The 17,788-nt window shown below is 54.0% G+C and overlaps 2 protein-coding genes and 3 non-coding genes across 6 annotated transcripts; 4 read left to right on the top strand and 1 right to left on the bottom strand.

Moving 5' to 3' along the window:
- Positions 1–3,419: 3,419 nt before the first annotated feature.
- Positions 3,420–7,987, top strand: RACK1 (receptor for activated C kinase 1). The gene is made up of 8 exons (XM_027470524.3): positions 3,420–3,686; positions 4,504–4,675; positions 5,314–5,461; positions 5,770–5,865; positions 6,030–6,140; positions 6,884–7,024; positions 7,420–7,530; positions 7,859–7,987. Exons 1-8 carry the CDS (start codon positions 3,578–3,580, stop codon positions 7,922–7,924), a joined length of 954 nt encoding a protein of 317 aa, XP_027326325.1. The 5' UTR covers positions 3,420–3,577; the 3' UTR covers positions 7,925–7,987.
- Positions 7,988–8,672: 685 nt separating this feature from the next.
- Positions 8,673–15,355, bottom strand: LOC101792635 (E3 ubiquitin-protein ligase TRIM41). Of its 2 annotated transcripts, XM_072024827.1 has the most exons (7): positions 15,120–15,355; positions 13,866–15,058; positions 12,889–12,984; positions 12,156–12,386; positions 11,542–11,564; positions 10,763–10,890; positions 8,673–10,348 (listed from the first exon to the last, which is right to left on the bottom strand). In XM_072024827.1, the coding sequence occupies exons 2-7, from the start codon at positions 14,805–14,807 to the stop codon at positions 9,831–9,833; spliced, it is 1,938 nt and encodes a 645-aa protein (XP_071880928.1). In that variant the 5' UTR covers positions 14,808–15,058; positions 15,120–15,355; the 3' UTR covers positions 8,673–9,830. The 2 variants fall into 2 exon arrangements, with proteins under 2 accessions (XP_071880928.1, XP_027326177.3); XM_027470376.3 differs by having other exon boundaries at positions 13,866–15,355.
- A 222-nt stretch (positions 15,356–15,577) lies between these two features.
- TRNAK-CUU (transfer RNA lysine (anticodon CUU)) lies at positions 15,578–15,650 on the top strand. The gene has a single exon. It is a non-coding gene; the product is annotated as a tRNA-Lys (tRNA).
- A 511-nt stretch (positions 15,651–16,161) lies between these two features.
- On the top strand, positions 16,162–16,234 carry TRNAV-CAC (transfer RNA valine (anticodon CAC)). Its single transcript has one exon. It is a non-coding gene; the product is annotated as a tRNA-Val (tRNA).
- A 274-nt stretch (positions 16,235–16,508) lies between these two features.
- Positions 16,509–16,581, top strand: TRNAK-CUU (transfer RNA lysine (anticodon CUU)). The gene has a single exon. It is a non-coding gene; the product is annotated as a tRNA-Lys (tRNA).
- Positions 16,582–17,788: the final 1,207 nt, after the last annotated feature.

Raw genomic sequence — 17,788 nt, 5'->3', positions numbered from 1 at the left:
CTGTATGTCTAGGAGGCTGTGGCTAAAGAGTGCAGAAAATCTAAACCCAAATGGGTTTAGAAAGACTGAATCCTTTCCTGCTGTAGGAATTCATTTTGGGAGCGTAGGAATGCATGAATATATTCGTGCAAGTGCATGAATACAGTCAAATGGGGAGGAATAAGTCTTTAATTAAATGATAAAATGAAATATTGAAATATGAAATGATAATAAAATGAGAATATTAAATGATAAAATGAAAATTTAAAAAACATCAACTGAGTTTGGAAAAAGAAGGAAACTTATCTGCTAACAAGGATGGACAGAAAAAGGTCAGTGAGCCAGAATCGGGGTGAAATCCAGAAGGATGTCAAAAATGCAGAGCTGAGAACAGGGCAGCCAAGTTGAAAAGCTCAGGTTACGTGAAATGAAGCTCAGGGAGGTTAAAAACATCCCGATCAGCCTGCTCCTTGAAACGGTCACCGAGCAAACGGGTCCGATTACAGCCGCCAAAAGAAGCAGTGTGGGAGGGCTGGGGATGATGCAGCCCGAGCTGTATCCTCTCAAGAGGAGCAGTGGAAGTTATTAGCTCAAGAAAATGATGGAGAAACTCGTGTTCAATAAGGGAGAGGCTTAGGAGGGGTGGGAAAGGAGGGCTGGTTATCAAAACTCACGTTGGGGGTTTCCAGTGTAAATATCAACCTGGCGCTGGGATTAAAATCCAGTGAGAAAAGTGGATTAAATTTGGAGTGAGGATGTTTTGAGGGTGGGAAATTCATTTTTTATTTTTTATTTTTCCAAGGGAGACACCCAAGGAAGAAGCAGGGAGGTGAGGGTATCATATTTAGATGTATTTTCCCTCTTTTTTATTTTATTTTATTTTATTTTATTTTATTTTATTTTATTTTATTTTATTTTATTTTATTTTATTTTATTATTTTATTTTATTTATCTTCCAGCCTTCTCTCTTGGTGCTGGAGGGGTGATGACAAAGTCTCCCTTACCTTTCTCCAAAGGTTCACAGAGGACCTTCCTCCTGGGGGTCTTGATTCCATTTTGGGGGGAAAAAGAGGATTTCACCTCCACGTTGGGAAGACAGGAGGGGCTCGACAGCTCTCCCAGCTTGATGCTTGTGTTCCCAGATGCTGATGGAAGAAGCTGCCAGCAAAGCACACGATGTTTTGTAAAGCTTTTCCCCATCACAAGCACTTAAATCCAAATGGATGAAGCTTTTAGAAGGTCCTTGGGGGCCCAAGGAGAGACAAGGAACAGCCCCCAGATATAAAAAGGAATAGGGTTAGGCTGAAATCCCCACTCTCCTCCATCCTGGCACACCTTAGATAAGACAAAAGTTGAAAAATAAAGGTTAAATAAATGCAAAGGGGTTAAAGAAGGGCAGGATGTGGCTGTGCAGGATGCAAGATCCAAACTAGAAGCAGATCCCAGGACATTTATTTTTTTATTTTTTTTATTTTTTTTCCCTCCTCCCAGCCTTGGATTGCACACAAAGGACACAGAGAGCATTTTCTGTGTAAAACCCGAGTAAAAAGCCAGCCCCACTCCTGCCCCATCCCTTTCTGAATCATCCCCGGCTTGGGAGGGCCTGGTCCTAGCAAAGAGCCACTTCAGGCCCAACCCCAACACGAAAGGTTTTTTGCTGCCCAGAGGGCAGAAGCCTTGCAGAGGCAGCAATTCCGGAGATTAATCACCTCGGTGACTCTCCAGGGTTTAATTAATATTGCCCCAGCAGTGCTGACAGGCAGCAGGCACTGCTTTCTCTTTCCCAAGCCCAGCCTAGGCAGCACGGAGGGCTCCTCATCCAGCCAAATCAAATTAACCCTTCTCCTCTAAATTTTTGGGCCACCGACACCCACAGGAGCAAATTACAGTTGTACCACACAGGGAAACGAAGGCACTACGACCCCAATTTGAGGGGACTGTGGGTCTCCCCAAGCCAGACGTGGCATTATTCCCCTCCCCAAACCCAACCTCCCAAAGCTCGTTAACGCTGGCACGCGTTCTCGATGACAAGGAGGCTCCAACACTGGAGGCTCTCGCCCGGTTTTGCTCTTTCCCGGTTTAAGGTTTCCTTTTTTCCACAGCTGCTGAGGTGGGAAGAGGAGGAGAAAACTGGGTCCTAACTCCAGGGTGGTCAGGAGAGGAAAAAAAAATACTTACAGGCCAAGAGATCCACTTCACTTCCCCTATAAACAATAGTTCTTTGCATCTATATTCAGCACCCAAAATTGCTGTTTTTAGGGGGTATTTCCAGGCCCACAGGACTGGTATGTATCTAAAAGACCCCCTAAATCCCATCACCAAGCCCTCAAGGCTTTCCCTGTCCCCCACAGCCCCCAAACCCCAGTCCCAAACGCCCAAAACCTTCCCTATCCTCCACAGACCCCCAACCCCATTACTGAACCCACAAACCCCTCTCTGTCCCCCCCAGCCCCCAAACCCCATTACTGAGCCCCCAAATCCCACCACCAACCCCTCAAAGGCCCCTCATCCCCCACAGCCCCCAAACCCCAGTCCCTAACCCCTAAATGCCTTCCCTGTCCCCCACAGCCCTCAAACCCCATCACCAAGCCCCAAAGGCCTTTGCTGCCCCCCACAGCCCCCAAACCTCAACCCCAAACCCCCTAAAAGCTTCTCTATCTTCTACATCTCACTGCCCCACAGGCAAACCCCCAGGACCCTCAGTATACCCCACAAATCCTCAAAACCCTCCTTATGTCCTCTCATATCTAAGCCTAACCCAAACCCAAACCCTAACCCTTAACCCTAACCCAAACCCTAACCCTTAACCCTAAACTTTAACCCTAACCCTAACCCAAACCCAAACCCTAACCCTTAACCCTAACCTTTAACCCTAACCCTTAACCTTAACCTTAACCCTAGCCCTAACCCTTAACCCTAACCCTTAACCCTAATCCCTAACCCTAACCCCTAACCCTAACCCCTAACCCTAGCCCTTAATCCTTAACCCTAACCCTTAACCCTAACCCTTAACCCTAGCCCTTAATCCTTAACCCTAACCCTTAACCTTTGACCCTAACCCTTAACCCTTATCCTTTAACCCTTAACCTTAACCCTAACCCTTAACCTTAACCTTTAACCCTTAACCCTAGCCCTAACCCTAATCTTTAACCCCTAGCCCTAGCCCTAACCCTTAACCCTAGCCCTTAACCCTAACCCCTAACCCTTAACCCTAGCCCTAACCCTTAACCTTAACCCCTAACCCTAACCCTTAACCCTAGCCCTAAACCTTTAACCCTAACCCTTAACCCTAACCCTAGCTCTAACCCTTAACCCTAACCCTTAACCTTTAACCCTAACCCTAACCCTTAGCCCTTAACCCTAACCCTTTTTCCGTACAGTGCCATATTGGCTTCCCGTCCCTATGGGCGCCGCCATCTTGCCCGGCAGCCTGACGGGCGCCGCCATCTTGCCGTACGGCGCGGGCGCTACTTCCGCTTCCGCCGGAAGTCGCCTCCTCCTTTCTCTCCCCGTGCTGGCGGCTCGCTGAGGGCGGCAGGACGGGACCGGGCCGGGGCCTCCGCCGAATCCGCCGCCATCCTCCCGCCCAGCCGCCGCCATGACGGAGCAGATGACATTACGCGGTACCCTGAAGGGTCACAACGGCTGGGTGACGCAGATCGCCACCACCCCGCAGTTCCCGGACATGATTCTCTCCGCCTCGCGGGGTGAGGGCCGCGCCCGATGGGTTTGGGGGGGGGGGGGGGGGGGGGGGACCGTGAAGAGGGGGGATGGGGGAGCAGGGAGGGGAGATAATAAACAAAAAACAGCCTGGTGGGACTCGAGGCCGTTCCTTCAGGTCCTGTCACTGGTTGTCTGTGAGAGGATGCCCACCCCCAGCTCCCTTTCAGGTTTTAAGGTCTCCCCTGAGCCTCTTCCAAACTAAACAACCCCAATTCCCTCAGGTTCCCTGCATAGAACTTCAATTTCAGGCCCCTCACCATCTTTGTAGCCCTTTTTTGGATGCTTTCCAGGGCCTCAATGTCCTTTTTGTAGTGAGGGGCTCGAAACTGAACACAGCACTCAAGCTGTGGCCTCACCAGGGGCCGATCCCCTCCCTGCTCCTGCTGGCCACGCTCTTCCTGACACAAGCCAGGATGCCGTTGGCTTTTTTGGCCACCTGGGCACGCAGCCAGCTCACGTTCAGGCGAGCTTAACACCCCCAGATCCTTTTCCTCTGGTATTCCAGCCCCTCTGCCCCAAGCCTATGGCACTGCGTGGGGTTGTTCTGCCCCAAATTCAGGATTTGGCCCTGAGCCTTGTTGAACCTCATCCCATTGTTTCTTCCCATTAACCCAACCTGTCCAGGTCCCTCTGCAGGGCCGTCCTACCCCCCAGCAGACCGATACTCCCCCCAACTTGCTGTCCACAAATCCCCTGGGAGAGGAAAAGCCCTGCAGTGGAGAAAAACGAGCGAGGTGCAGCCAGATCCGCGCTCCCACGTTGTTCCCTGTCTTATTTTTCTCTCCGTTCCACCCCCTGCAGACAAAACCATCATCATGTGGAAGCTGACCCGCGATGAGACCAACTACGGGATCCCGCAGCGAGCCCTGCGCGGCCACTCGCACTTTGTCAGCGACGTGGTCATCTCCTCCGACGGGCAGTTCGCGCTCTCGGGCTCCTGGGACGGCACCTTGCGGCTTTGGGACCTCACCACGTGAGTTTTGGGGACGGGCTGAGAGCGTTTGGGGTCAAATTTGGCCCCCCTGCTTATGTTCGGGTGCTGGGGATGATGCATTTTCGGTTTGGAAGGTGAATCCTAACGGTGAAAAGTGCAGATTTTTGGAACAAAGCTTGGAATTTGAGCGTTCGGCTGCTTTTCCTCGCCTCCCTCTCCCAGTGATTACACCTGACACAAAGTCTGCTGATCCTCCGGGGTCTGAGGACACGTCCTGCAATTATGATGGGAGAGGAGCGTTGGGAGCAGCACCAGGAGCTCTTCCTTCACTCTTAATTTCGGGAGAGCAGACAGCTGGGGAAGCAGGAGCACCAGGGCCAAGCAAAGAACTTCTTTTGCTGTTTTTTTCTCTCTGACAGCTGCCTACAGAAGAATTTTTTAGCTTCCAAAGCTTTTTAGGGCCAGGACTTGCAGAGCTGGGCGTGCACAGAGGCTGAATTTTATTTCCCTGATCACATCCTGACTCTTCCAATCTCCCATCAAGCCTTGGCAGCCAGCACGATGCCTCTCAAGCTCCTGTTTTAAGGAGAAAAGGAAATTTCCTGCTGCTGTAGGTTTTCTGAGGGTAAATAAGGTTAAGTTTGGGGTTGATATCCTGACCTCTGCTCCTCCCGCAGAGGCACCACCACCCGCCGCTTCGTGGGCCACACCAAGGACGTGCTGAGCGTGGCTTTCTCCTCCGACAACCGCCAGATCGTTTCGGGCTCCAGGGACAAGACCATCAAGCTCTGGAACACCTTGGGCGTCTGCAAGTACACGGTGCAGGTGAGCTGGGGAAAAAGGAGGCACAAAATCAGGCTCCGCACCCCGAGAAGAAACCTCCCAGGGCTTGTTTTGGGGTCAAACCACCCGGGTTTCTCCTCTCGATGGGTGATCCAGGTTTCCCAGCCCTGTCCTAATGATTAGAAGCGACACGATGTCTCCTGACCTCCCTTTTTGGGGGGGCTGAGGACAAGTCCTGCAATTATGAGGGGGCTCAGGGGGGCCGCAGAGCGAGGGGACGTGGTGGGTCTGAACGGGGGGAACCCGGCCCCGTTTCCTCGCCCTAAACCCGGCCTCGTTGCTCTCCCCAGGACGAGAGCCACTCGGAGTGGGTGTCGTGCGTGCGTTTCTCCCCGAACAGCAGCAACCCCATCATCGTCTCCTGCGGCTGGGACAAGCTGGTGAAGGTAAATCGAGGGGGAATCGGGGGATCAGCTTCCCCCTGGGGGCGGGCACGCGTCTTTTGGGGCCCTTATAAACTCGGGGGAAGGATCTGAGCAGCCAGATCGGGGGGATTTTTTTTCCTCCTCTGTATTTTCGCCTCTTTCTGAGCCTGTTTATCCCCACAAAGGTTTGGAACTTGGCTAACTGCAAGCTGAAGACGAACCACATCGGGCACACGGGCTACCTGAACACGGTCACCGTCTCCCCCGACGGCTCCCTCTGCGCTTCGGGCGGCAAGGTACGAGTCTTGAGGGGAAACTGAGGCCAGGGAAGCTCAATTCTGGCGTCCCACCAGCAGCCCAGCTCGCTGCTGGGGCTCTTGCCGTGCTCTTCCACATCCCAATCACAATTTGAGGGGGTTAAAAGTGGTCCAAAGTTGTCCTGAGTTGATGCTGCTCACAGAGGGCATCTTGGTGAGGAAGGAAAACCCCAGCAAAGGTTCTCACCCAGCTCCTGGCAGCATTTTCTTTGAATTTCCATCAGTCCTTTTAACCTTTTCACACCCAAACGTGCTTGCAGCAGTGCTCCCTACCTTCACCACGATGAAAAACCATCACTAAACCACTCACCAGTGGTGAAAAAACATCTCTGGCTCCTGCTGGGTGCTCACCAGCGGGGCTTTTCCTTCTGGTCCCGCAGCAGAAGCACAATTTCAGCGTTCCCTGCCCTCATCTGCTGCCTCCTGGGCACGGGGCTGAGCTGTGACGAAAACGATCGATCACTCCCCGAGCGCATCTGGGTGCGGAAAACCAGAGGCTGTTTCTGAGCTGCTCCTCCAGGAAGACCCTAAAGGGATAAATTTAGAGCCGGCCTTTAGGGCTTTTTCCTTTTTCCCCCACCCCAAGATGTTTTGGGGGAGCTTTGCTCTCTCTCCGGGCGGGATTTGGGGTTTTTTGGGTGCCCTTTCTCGCTGCGGTGGGGCAAATCCGTGGGGTGACGAGTTGTGGGGTTTGCTCTGATTGCTTTTGGTGCCCCCCCCAGGACGGCCAGGCCATGCTGTGGGATCTGAACGAGGGCAAACACCTCTACACGCTGGACGGAGGGGACATCATCAACGCCCTGTGCTTCAGCCCCAACCGCTACTGGCTCTGCGCTGCCACCGGCCCCAGCATCAAGATTTGGGTACGTGGCAGCTTGGTTTTCATCCCCCCACATCCTGATCCGTGTGGGATTCCCCCCAAAAAAACTTACTTCCCTCAAACTTGGGGTTTTGCTGGGTTTGGAGCCACCTTCGTGGTGCAGATTTGCCTCTCAGATCTCAAAGGTGGAGCTCTGCTGGGCCGGTGGCTCCACCAGGACGGGTCACACACCCTAAACTGGTGGCCCCATCCCCGTCCCCTGCTCAAGGAAGCCACCAGCGTGCCGTGATGAAACTTCAATGCCATCTGACTGCATCCCTGCGGAAACCCAGAGGCTGTTTCTGAGCATTTTGGGGTCGGAGGGGTTGGGCTTGGCCACCGGGGTCTCGCTACAGTCCCTCCTGGTTCCCTGACGCTTTTTTTTCTTGCCCTGCACAGGATCTGGAAGGGAAAATCATCGTGGACGAGCTGAAGCAGGAGGTGATCAGCACCAGCAGCAAAGCTGAGCCCCCCCAGTGCACTTCTCTGGCCTGGTCCGCGGATGGGCAGGTAACACGACCCTTCCCTGCTCCCTGCCCAGCTTCCCCTCTTGCCCTTTCCCCTTTTTTTGGGCAGGGAAAAGGGGAAGGAGGATTTTGGGACCGCTCCTAAATCAAGGCACAGACACCACAAAAGCATCCTGAAACCAGCACAGATGAAAAATTGGCTTCCTCCTGCACCCCAAACCTTAGAGCTTTCCTCTTTCACCCTCTCCCCAGCACCCAGGGCTGATTTTGCCCCCCCGAGGACCTTACCCTCTTGATTTCCCATCCCGAGGATTCATTTTGCTGCCTCCCCTGCCCTGACTCCTCTTTTTTTTTCCTGTTTCCCTCCGCAGACCCTGTTTGCTGGCTACACAGACAACCTGGTCCGCGTGTGGCAAGTCACCATCGGGACCAGATGAGGACGAGCTCGTGAGAAGCCCTCGATTTTGTGTACAAAACTCAATAAAAGAGCGCTCTATCGAGCTCCTGGCCACCTCCTGTCCCTTGTCCTGGGCTTGCAGGCCACCAAGAAGTTGTGTCCACACCTTTAGGGTTAGGGACACTATTTTTTTATTCTCCAAAGCGTGCAAGAAGGGACTCAAACACCTCCCTGAGCCCCCTCTGTAGCTGACAGCCTGCTAGGAACGCAGCATTACAGCAAAGGACCTGCAGACTGGGGAAATAATCCCCCATTACCAAGAAAACCCCAAAAATAAGAGCCTTAACCACACCGAGGTCACCAGAACTCTTCAGTTTCATCATCCACGGGGGCTGTTGAGAGCTGCTGGAGGAACAGGAGATGTTTTACCAGCAGCTTTCACCCAGCAGCCTCCGTGCCCTGTCCCAAGCAGCCATTTCCTACAGATTTTTAGGATTTTTTTCCCCTTGGTCTAGAGGGGAGAGGGATTTTTGTCCCTTGGGGCCACCAGATGTGGTCGACGGGCAGCACGCTGCCTCCACGTGACCGGCCCTCGATGCAGACAGAAGAAAGGAGCTGGCTGCTTTGGGAAGGGATACAAGAGATCCAATTAGCAGGGATTAGGTTAAGATTAACGAGGCAGGATTGCAGTTTTACCAGCAGGGGGGTAACAGCAGGCACAGACAGGACCCAGACCCCAATTCCTCTGCCAGGCTTCTCCAGCGGGCTCTCAATAAGCTAGGCTGGGCTTTACAACTTTATTCTTTATTATTATTTCTTGACATTTCAAAAAACTAAATCTCCATTTAATTCTCATTTTAGCCAAAAATATTTTGAACTAGCTCTGTAATGCCAACAGAAAAAAAAAAAAATTAATAATAATAATAATACCAATCCACCAACGAAAAGAAGTAAAACACAACAGGTGCGGTCAGAGTCTCTCGAGGGGGGACAGGATTCAGCTGGAAACCTCGACGACAGCCGAGAAAAGGGAAGAGAAAATAAATTATTTCCCACCTCGGAGAGCTCTCAAGCTGCAAGGGGAAACGAGAGGCTGGTGGCCAGCGCCGCGCTCCAGCTGGAGGAAACCGCCCCTATTTTAGATTTTTTTTTTTTTTTTTGCACCCTCCCTGGCCCAGGCGGCCCTGAATAAAGTGCCAGGCCTCCAAGAAATGGTTGGGAAGGGGATGGGAAAAGGGGGGAGGAGATCTGGTGACCCCCCCAGGACAAAGAGGGGGAGAAGAGCAAGGGGGGAGGCGAGCGAGTGCCAGAACAGGGAAACGGAGCAGGGTAAAGCAGGTTCGGCTCTGGGTCCAAACGCCAGCTGGGGATGGAGATGTTCGTGAGGTGAAGCCCCAAAAAATCCAGGCATAGCTCTGGGGAAAGCCGAGGACTTTTGGAAGATGATTTCAGCCCCGATAGGAGATCGAGAGACCAAGATTCAGCGCTCCTCAACGCCCAGACCCCCCCCCAGGAGCTCTGCGCCCGAAGAGAAGAGGCCACGTCTCAAAACCCATCCGTGGGCTTGAAAAAAAGGGGGAGAGACCACACCGGAAAGCTCAACGCCAGCTTCAAACGGCGAAGGACGAAGTGAAAGTAGTGGCCTCACCTCCCAAACGAGGCGATTTGTTCCCAAACCCGAACGAAACCAGCTTTGGATCAGCTCATCCCGCTGGGGAGGCCGTGAAAAAAGAGCTGGCACGAGGAGGAGGAGGAGGAGGGCGAGGGAAAGAAAAAAAAGAGGCCTTGTGAGCAAGCAGGTGCAAGACAACAAGTGCAGCGTCCGAGCCCGACGAGGGACCCGAAGGATCAAGGGTTGGGGGAGAGAAAAAGGAGAGGAGCGTGGCCGTTTGTGTGTGTGTGTGTGTGTGTGCAAGGCCGGATCCTAGGGGGAGGCGAGGCGGCCGTCAGGCACAGATTTTGATGCGGGTGCCCTTGGCCAGGATGCGGAAGAAGGGGAAGATGCGCTCGTGGAAGGAGGCGTTGAAGGTGTGGATGTGGGTCATGCTCTCGGCGTTGTAGAAGCAAATCTGGCCCCGTTCGTAGTCCAGGTAGACGCCGAAGCGCCGGGGCCGCTCGTTGGGCGACAGAGCCGTCTGCTCGGTGGCCGTCAAGGCTTGGTATTTCTTCCCGTTGGTGCCCACGCACCAGATTTCCCGTTCCTGGTGGGGCCCCATGGTTTTCTCTTTGCGGCGGGCCGTTTCGCGAGCCGCCCCCACCGCCCAGCCCCTCCGGCCCCCGACTTCCACCTCCCAGTAGTGGCGGCCGGCGGTGAAACCCTGCGAGCCCAGGACGCAGTAATCGGAATCGAAACGCTTGGGGTTGTCGGGCAGGTCCTTGCAGCGTTCGCCCAGCTTGACGCTGCGGCGGTCCAGGGAAAGGCTCAGGCGAGGGTGAGCGGTGTCGGGGTCCAGGGTGATGTCAGCTAGAAAAAAAAAAAAAGGAGAAAAAGGAGGAGGATTAAGTGGGAAGGTCGCCACTCCCGTTTCTCCCACCCCCAAATCCTCATCAGCACGTTTAATGGGCTGAATGGTAATTTGGAGCCTCCCCCTGTGGGTCCTATCCTAATTTTAAAGGGGATTCCAGCCCCTTTAAGATCTTTTTGGTGGCTTTGTGGGCCAGGATCCGGAGCGAGGGGGCCAGGATCCAGAGTTTGGGATAGGGAAAGGCATGGAGAGGAAGGAGAAAATGTGTCTGCAGCTGGAAAAAGAACCACGAGGGGCACAAATCATGGGAAAACAGAGCTGGGGAAGGAGAAATCCCACCCCAGGAGGAAGGATTTGGCCTTTCCCCCCAGGATTCTGCTGAGGGATCAGCTCGTTCCTCCAGGTTTGCTCACCTTGAGGGACTTTACTGAAGACTTTCTCCATCTTCCTCATCACCACGTCCTGCAGGAAGTAGTTGCGGTATTTCTTCCCCATGTCCACCGGCACCATCTCGGGCTCCTGGAATTTGATATTCTCGCATCTGCCAGGACAGAAAAAGCGTCGATTTAGCGAGGCAGGGATGCAAAAACAACAGATTTGGGCACGTTTCTGTTATTTAAAAGATTTAAAAGCACGATGGGAGAATCCAGCCCGCTCTCCCGTGATGCTCCAGCCACCCGGAGCCGTTTCCAGCCAAGCTGAGCAGCTCGGTGCCTGAAAAACCAGGCAGGACTGGTTGCACTGGTACAGCCGGCGCTCCCCACCCTCTCCCGGCCGCAAAAACGGAGCCGCCGCGCATCCAGCTGGGCCACGGCCCTATAAAGCGACGGGGGGACCCTCCTGCTGCTGCCTGTCAACTTTAAAAGCCGGGGAGAATTATTTTTCTGGAGTTAAAAGCAGCTCCCGCTCCCCCAGGGCATGAGGTCTGCGTGGGCACACCCTGCTCCGCTCCTACGATGGGTTGAGATCTCGTCCCCACCTTTCTCCTCTCCTACATGTCCTCAGTTGCTCCCCAAAACCCCATTTCCACCCCGTTTCCACCCTTCACAGGAGCTCCTGACACCCCATTAGCCATCCACCAGCCCCAGCCCAGAAAAGCGCCCGCCACACGGAGTTTAAAACAAAAACTCGTATTTTTTTTTTGACACGAAAGCTGTTTGGAGTGAAAAAACGCCAAAAAAAAGCCACTGACCTGATAAAAGTGCCTTTGATGTCCTGCAGAAAGGAGGCAGCGGGGTGAGAAGGGGGGGAAATAAAAAAGAAAGATTAGGGAGGGCTGATGCTGATCCCGCTGTTGCTCGCATGAAATCCTCTTACGGGTCCTGTCCCGGTCAGGCAATGGGAATAAAAACCCTGAAAGATCCCATCCACTCCTGGGGGCTTTTCACATTAAATCAGGCAAGAAAATTTGGACCTAAATCTTTTGGGGCGTCCCCTTCTCTTCCCATTTTCCCCCCTCTGTGGTTCTGGATGGGGAATGATCTGATCCAGCAGGTAAAGGAAGCACCCACGGAGCAGAGGCTTTGGGAGGGAGGATCCAGCCCCTCCTGGCTCGTTCCCATCCCTAAATCTTATCTCCCGGCCATAAAAGCTGGGGCCAGAGTTCCCTCGGGCTGCCAGCGGGGAGCCGAGCGAGGCCGCCAGCAGGGTTCAGGGTTCAAAAACCACCAAAGTTCACAGCCCTTTGGGAACATTAAAAAAAAATCAAAAGGATTTCCCCCTCCCTGCACCCCCACGCCGAGAAATCTCTGCCCGGGGCCTTCCCTCTCCCCCAGCAGGGCTGGAAAACAACAAAAAAAAAAGGACCTTGAGCAGCTGCAGCCCGTCCTGTTTGCTTTTGTCCTCCGCTTCGGCGATGAGGCGGCTGAGGGCAGCGCTCTGCTCCTCCAGCTGGCTGATGTTGCTGCTCTGGCGCACCAGCAGGCTCTCGTAGCGCTCCTCCAGCTGGTGCAGGAGCAGGACCTGCTCCCCGATGAGGAATTGGTGCAGCAGCTCGAAATCCGACTCCAATTCCTTGATCTCCAGCTTCATCTTGTCCTGCAGGGCAAGGGGAGAGGGATGAAAAGGGTTTAGAGGAGCAGGGGGATTGGTTTTGGGGTCCCCGTGCCGCGCTCCCCCTCGATTTTATCCCCCCACGTGTCCAAAAATCAACCAAAACCTGAATTAAATGAGAGCTTCCCCTCTCGGGGAAGCGGACCCGCCGCGTTCTCAGCTCAGCTGACGGCCCCAAAGGACACCAATTTGTTCCGAGGACGCCACCCCCTCATTAAGGCCCAATTCGTTAGGGAAACGAAGCCCTGAAGTTTTCCAGCCCACTAATTGCAGGGAAGGGAGCGCGAAGCCTCCACGAGGGCTCAGAGCAGCAGGAGAGGACAAAATCTGCCCGTCCACCTCGCCAGAAATCAGAGCCACAACACGCTGATGTTTCGGCACCCTCTTTTTGGGCTAATTATTTTGGGGTGGGGTGGGAAAGACAGGTGGGAACGCAAAAACCAGCTCAAAAAGGAAGCATTTAAGCCTCCTGGGCACCGCTTCTTACCCTCAGCTCCGTGATCTTCTCCTCCTCGTTCGATTTCTGCTTCAGGACCGCGTCCAGCTTCTTCTTCAGCGGCTCCAGGTGGCTCTGGAGTTTGTTCTGAGAGCAAAAAAAAAAAGCCAAAAAACAAAACAGGCGGCTCAGGAAACCCTGGCTGAGGCAATCCCCTCCTTCCTCTTCTCTTTTTTGGGCCCTAGCATAAAAAGGGAACCTCCTGCCCAGCCTTCAGCCCCGCTTCCCTCTCCCTTTCTGACAGCTCTCGTGCTGGGAAGCAGATTTTAATTAGAAAGCCAAAAATCCCACCCAGATTCAAGCAGGGAATATCCACAAACACCAAAGCTGTGGCTACTGAGTCCAGGCTGCGTGGCTTGAGCTGGTGAACGTGCCCGAGCCATCACATTTGGGTTTCTGGCTGAGAAAAGAGCCTGAATTTCCCTTTTGGGTTGTTTCTTTGACATCAGCGTGGTCCTAGATCGGTGTAAACCAACAACAAAGCCACGACCGCTTCGTTCGTTGGGAATTGGCTTCGATTTCCCCCAAAAAAAACAACCAGTTCTGCTCAGAAAGCAGGCCTCAACACAAAAATTGCATCACCCCAGGTGAGGAATGAGCTTCCTGGACACCTCTGGGTGTTAAGGCACGAAGCACGGGCTCAACGCTTCCAAAAAAAGGAAGAGAAAGCAAGCCAAGCAGCTCAGGGATCCCTGCCCCTTCCCTGCTTGGCCCCAAAAACCTCCAGCTCGCCCAGCGCTCGCTTCTGGCCCCTTCCCTCTGCCCTCGTGCTGCTGGAGGAGGCGCCGGGCTTGTGGCTTCCCGGCCTCCCACGCCCCGAGCCTCCTCGAATCGAGCCTCCTCCCCGCTCCGCTCGCCCAACCAGCCCTGCGAGACGCTCCCCGCCTCCACCAAATCCTTTTGGCTCCAAAAAAACAAAAAAAAACACCAAAAAAAACACATTATCCCATCCCAAAATCTCCTGGCACCTTATAATCCTGCACGACCTCCTCCAGGGGGACGACGCTGTGGTGCTTGTGGCTCCGCGACTCCCTGCACACCACGCAGATGGCCTGCTCGTCCACCTCGCAGAAGAGTTTCAGGGGTTCCTGGTGCTTCTCGCAAAGGTTCGGAGGTCCCTGACCCCCCCCGGCCACCAGGACCCCCCCCGGCCCTCCGGCCGCGGCCCCTGAAGCCGAGGGGCCGGCAGCGGGAGGCGCGAGGCGCGGGGGGTAGGGGTGAAGCTGCCGGATGATTTGCACCATGTTGGCCAGCTGGAGGTTGGGCCGAAAATTCCTCTCGAAAAAGGTTTTGCGGCACTGGGGGCAGGTAAAGGTCTGCTGGCGCCGGGGCCGGGCTGCCAGAACCGGGGGCGGAGGGGTCTGCACCTCTTCTTCCTCCTCCTCCACCTCCTCCTCTTCCTCCACGTCTTCCTCCATCACGTCCTCGTCATAGTCCTCGTCCCCGAAATAAAGCTCTCCCCCGACCCCAGCGTCCCAAATGTCCTCCTCCACCGGCTCTTCCCACAGCTCGCCGTCGTCTTCCTCCTCGCTCCACATGTCCTCCTCCTCCTCGGCTCCTCCGCCGCCGCCATCCTCCTCCTCCTCTTCCTCCTGCTCCACCTCCAGCTCATCCTCATCCAGCTCATCCTCCTCATCCTCCAGCTCTTCCTCCAACACGTCGTCCCCCAACCCCACGGCCCCTCCGCCTCCTCCTCCTCCTCCTCCAGCCGCCGCCGCTCCGGGGGCCGCCTCGTACTCCGCCTCGCCTCCCCACAGCTGCGAGATGCACACGCGGCAGAAGTTGTGGCCGCAGCCGATGGACACGGGCTCCAGGAAGTAGTCCAAGCAGATGGCGCAGATCGCCTCCTCCTGCAGCGTCTCCACCGGGTTCAGGCGCCCCCCGGGCCCCCCGTCGCCCGCCACCGCCATGGGGGAGGCCCAAAGACTTCCCCCCCCCCACCCCACCCCCCTTCCCCCCTCACCCCCTCGGTTCTCCCGGGGCTTTCTGAGGTCCTTCAGCCCCTCGGGGTGGGCACCACCGGAGCTCGCCCCCTCCCCCTTTCCTCTAGACCCTAAACCGGAGCCGCTCCCCGCCCCTAAACCCTCTCCGTAAACCCCAAAGCGGAGGGGCCAGGCCCGGTCCCGGCCCCCCCCACCCCCGTTCCCTACAGGCCTCAAACCTCGAACCCAGGCCCGGTTCCCGACCCCAAACCCCCCCCCTTTCCCCCGAAGGCCTCAAACCTCGAACCCAGGCCCGGTTCCCGACCCCAAACCTCCCCCGGAGGCCTCGCACCGGGACCCAAGACCCCAAACCGGGAACCCCGACCCCAAACCGGGAGCTCCCCGAAGGCCTCGCCTACCCCAACCCCCACCCCCCCCCCTCCCGCCGAGCCCCGTTGCTAGGGAGACGCTCTAGCCCCCTCCTCGCCGCCGCCGCCGCGTCTCTATGGTCCGGGCTCCGCCAACCGACGGGAAGCTCGGCGGCGCTTCCGCTTTCCGGCCCCTCCGCCGCCCGGCCCCGCCCAATCAGCGCCCAGCTGACCGGAAGCGGCGCGCCCCGTTGCTAGGCAACGAGGGGGGAAGTGGGCGGAAGTCGGGGGGCGGCGCTCTAGCTCGGAGGTCTCGACGGGGCGGGGCCAGGCGGGGAGTGGGCGGGGCTATGTGGCGTAGGGACGGTTGTGATTGGTCAGCGCGGCGCCGCCCGGCTAGCTCAGTCGGTAGAGCATGAGACTCTTAATCTCAGGGTCGTGGGTTCGAGCCCCACGTTGGGCGCCTCGCCGGATTTAGTTTTTCTCTCTTTATTTTATACCTCCCTAAAATCTCCGATCGCGCTGAATCCGCGCAGGGGAGCCCCAGGACGCCCCCACTCCCTCCTCTTTTACCCACAGCCATTTATCCGTATGGATTTAATGGGGTGGAAGGTCAGAACTCAGGTTCTGTAGGGTGCGTGGAGTTGGTGCTGCTGCTTCAGAGTGGGTCCTTAGAGGCATTGACGAATGTTGCTGCTGGTTTTTTTTTAGGTTAGATGTTAGGAAGAGCTTCTTTACCGAAAGGGTTGTGAGGCATTGGAACAGGCTGCCCAGGGAGGTGGTGGAGTCACCATCCCTGGAAGTCTTCAAAAGCCGTTTAGATGTAGAGCTTAGGGATATGGTTTAGTGGGGACTGTTAGTGTTAGGTCAGAGGTTGGACTCGGTGATCTAGAGGTCTCTTCCAACCTAGAAATTCTGTGATTCTGTGCATTTTATGAGGATATAAACCCACAGGCCAAGGCCTGGTCCAACGGGTTTCTGTAGTGTAGTGGTTATCACGTTCGCCTCACACGCGAAAGGTCCCCGGTTCGAAACCGGGCAGAAACACGCTTCTAAATTTTCCCTTTTCTCCCTTTTTTTATTTTTTTCTTTCAGACAAACGCTTCGTCCTCCAACAGCCTCGTCGGCCACCGGTGCAGCTCGAAACGCAGCCGGGCGTCGTGCTGCTGTTTCCCCACCTGCTTATTTTGGCTGGAACAGGTCAAAAAAAGGCCTTTCCCCATTACCAGGGGGCTCCTGGGACCACCAGGACCACCCCTGGGCCATAAAACAGCTCCGAGCCCACGAACAAGAATCCAACAGAGAGAATTTAATGTCACCAGCCCGGCTAGCTCAGTCGGTAGAGCATGAGACTCTTAATCTCAGGGTCGTGGGTTCGAGCCCCACGTTGGGCGCTTAAATTTTCCTCTTTTCCCACTTCTCACAAATTCACCCTAATTCACCCCAAAAAAGCACCGCAGAACCCCAGCTCGGCGAGTTTTTACTAAAAACATCTTCATTTTTCCATAAACCTCCTCAGTGCCCTTTACTTCCTTGATTAAGGTTAACTTTTTTGGAAGGAATTATCTGCTATAAGAATAACCAACCTTTCCCCCTATTTTTTCCCCCTTTTTACGAGCTTTCCAAGCACTTTGCAAGCCCCAGTACCCATTTACTCAGGAAATGGGGCCCCACAAAAGCCCATCACTCATTTTCTTTTCTAAGCAAAAAGAGGAAAAAAAAAAAAAAGAGGAAAAAAAGAGAATCCCCCTCACTGCCCTTTTTTCTCTATGCTAATTTCACGTTTTATTTCTTTATTTTTTTGCTCCGCCTTTCTCTCTGCAATTTGGAAACATCTATATTTCTATTTATAAGCATATATTTTTAAATCTTTCACATTTAGAGGCAGCCAAGCTCATACATGTGCAAAGCCGGTGCCCGAGGAAAGAGCTGCAGCAGCGACGTAAATGATAGAAAGCAGCCAAAAGAGACCTCAAAGACCTTGAACCGAGGCCTGAATGTTACCACACTTGCAAGAGTTGGAAAAAAAATGTGTTTTTTCCCATTTAGCATTCATCAAAAAGGGGAATTTTGCAGCTCACTCATCCATAGGTATGGATCAGGATCGTATGTGATAACCATAGACAGCATATTGGTGGCTGTGGGGTCAAAATTAGGGCCACAGCGGAGGAAAATAAAATAAAATAAAATAAAATAAAATAAAATAAAATAAAATAAAATAAAATGAAATGAAATGAAATGAAATGAAATGAAATGAAATGAAATGAAATGGAATGGAATGGAATGGAATGGAATGGAATGGAATGGAATGGAATGGAATGGAATGGAATGGAATAAAATAAAATAAAATAAAATAAAATAAAATAAAATAAAATAAAATAAAATAAAATAAAATAAAATAAAATAAAATCTTTTCATCTCAGCTAAAGCAGAGGTTTTTGAATCATCTTGAGTTACTGGTAGTGAGTCAGGGGGGCTGACGTGGCTGTGGGGAAGATGCTGGAAAAGGAAGCCGGGCTGGCCCATCCTAAAAAGGGGGAAAAAAGGATGAATTAAATCCAGCATCCCGCTGAAAGCTTTACTGAGATCTGGTATTAATCC

Source organism: Anas platyrhynchos, chromosome 17 (assembly GCF_047663525.1).
Source record: "Anas platyrhynchos isolate ZD024472 breed Pekin duck chromosome 17, IASCAAS_PekinDuck_T2T, whole genome shotgun sequence".
Lineage (NCBI taxonomy): Eukaryota > Metazoa > Chordata > Aves > Anseriformes > Anatidae > Anas > Anas platyrhynchos.
The sequence above is the reverse complement of the archived record's forward strand: the minus strand, read 5'-3'. Positions and strand labels throughout refer to the sequence as shown.

Excerpts from the sequence above, each read along its gene's own strand:
- RACK1 (XM_027470524.3), top strand. The coding sequence starts at position 3,578 with ATGACGGAGCAGATGACATTACGCGGTACCCTGAAGGGTCACAACGGC. Across the intron at positions 5,462-5,769 it reads TCTGCAAGTACACGGTGCAG|GACGAGAGCCACTCGGAGTG; the intron begins GTGAGCTGGGGA and ends TGCTCTCCCCAG. Across the intron at positions 5,866-6,029 it reads GCTGGGACAAGCTGGTGAAG|GTTTGGAACTTGGCTAACTG; the intron begins GTAAATCGAGGG and ends ATCCCCACAAAG.
- LOC101792635 (XM_027470376.3), bottom strand. The coding sequence starts at position 14,807 with ATGGCGGTGGCGGGCGACGGGGGGCCCGGGGGGCGCCTGAACCCGGTG. Across the intron at positions 12,387-12,888 it reads AGAAGATCACGGAGCTGAGG|GACAAGATGAAGCTGGAGAT; the intron begins GTAAGAAGCGGT and ends CTTGCCCTGCAG. Across the intron at positions 10,349-10,762 it reads CTTCAGTAAAGTCCCTCAAG|CTGACATCACCCTGGACCCC; the intron begins GTGAGCAAACCT and ends TTTTTTTTCTAG.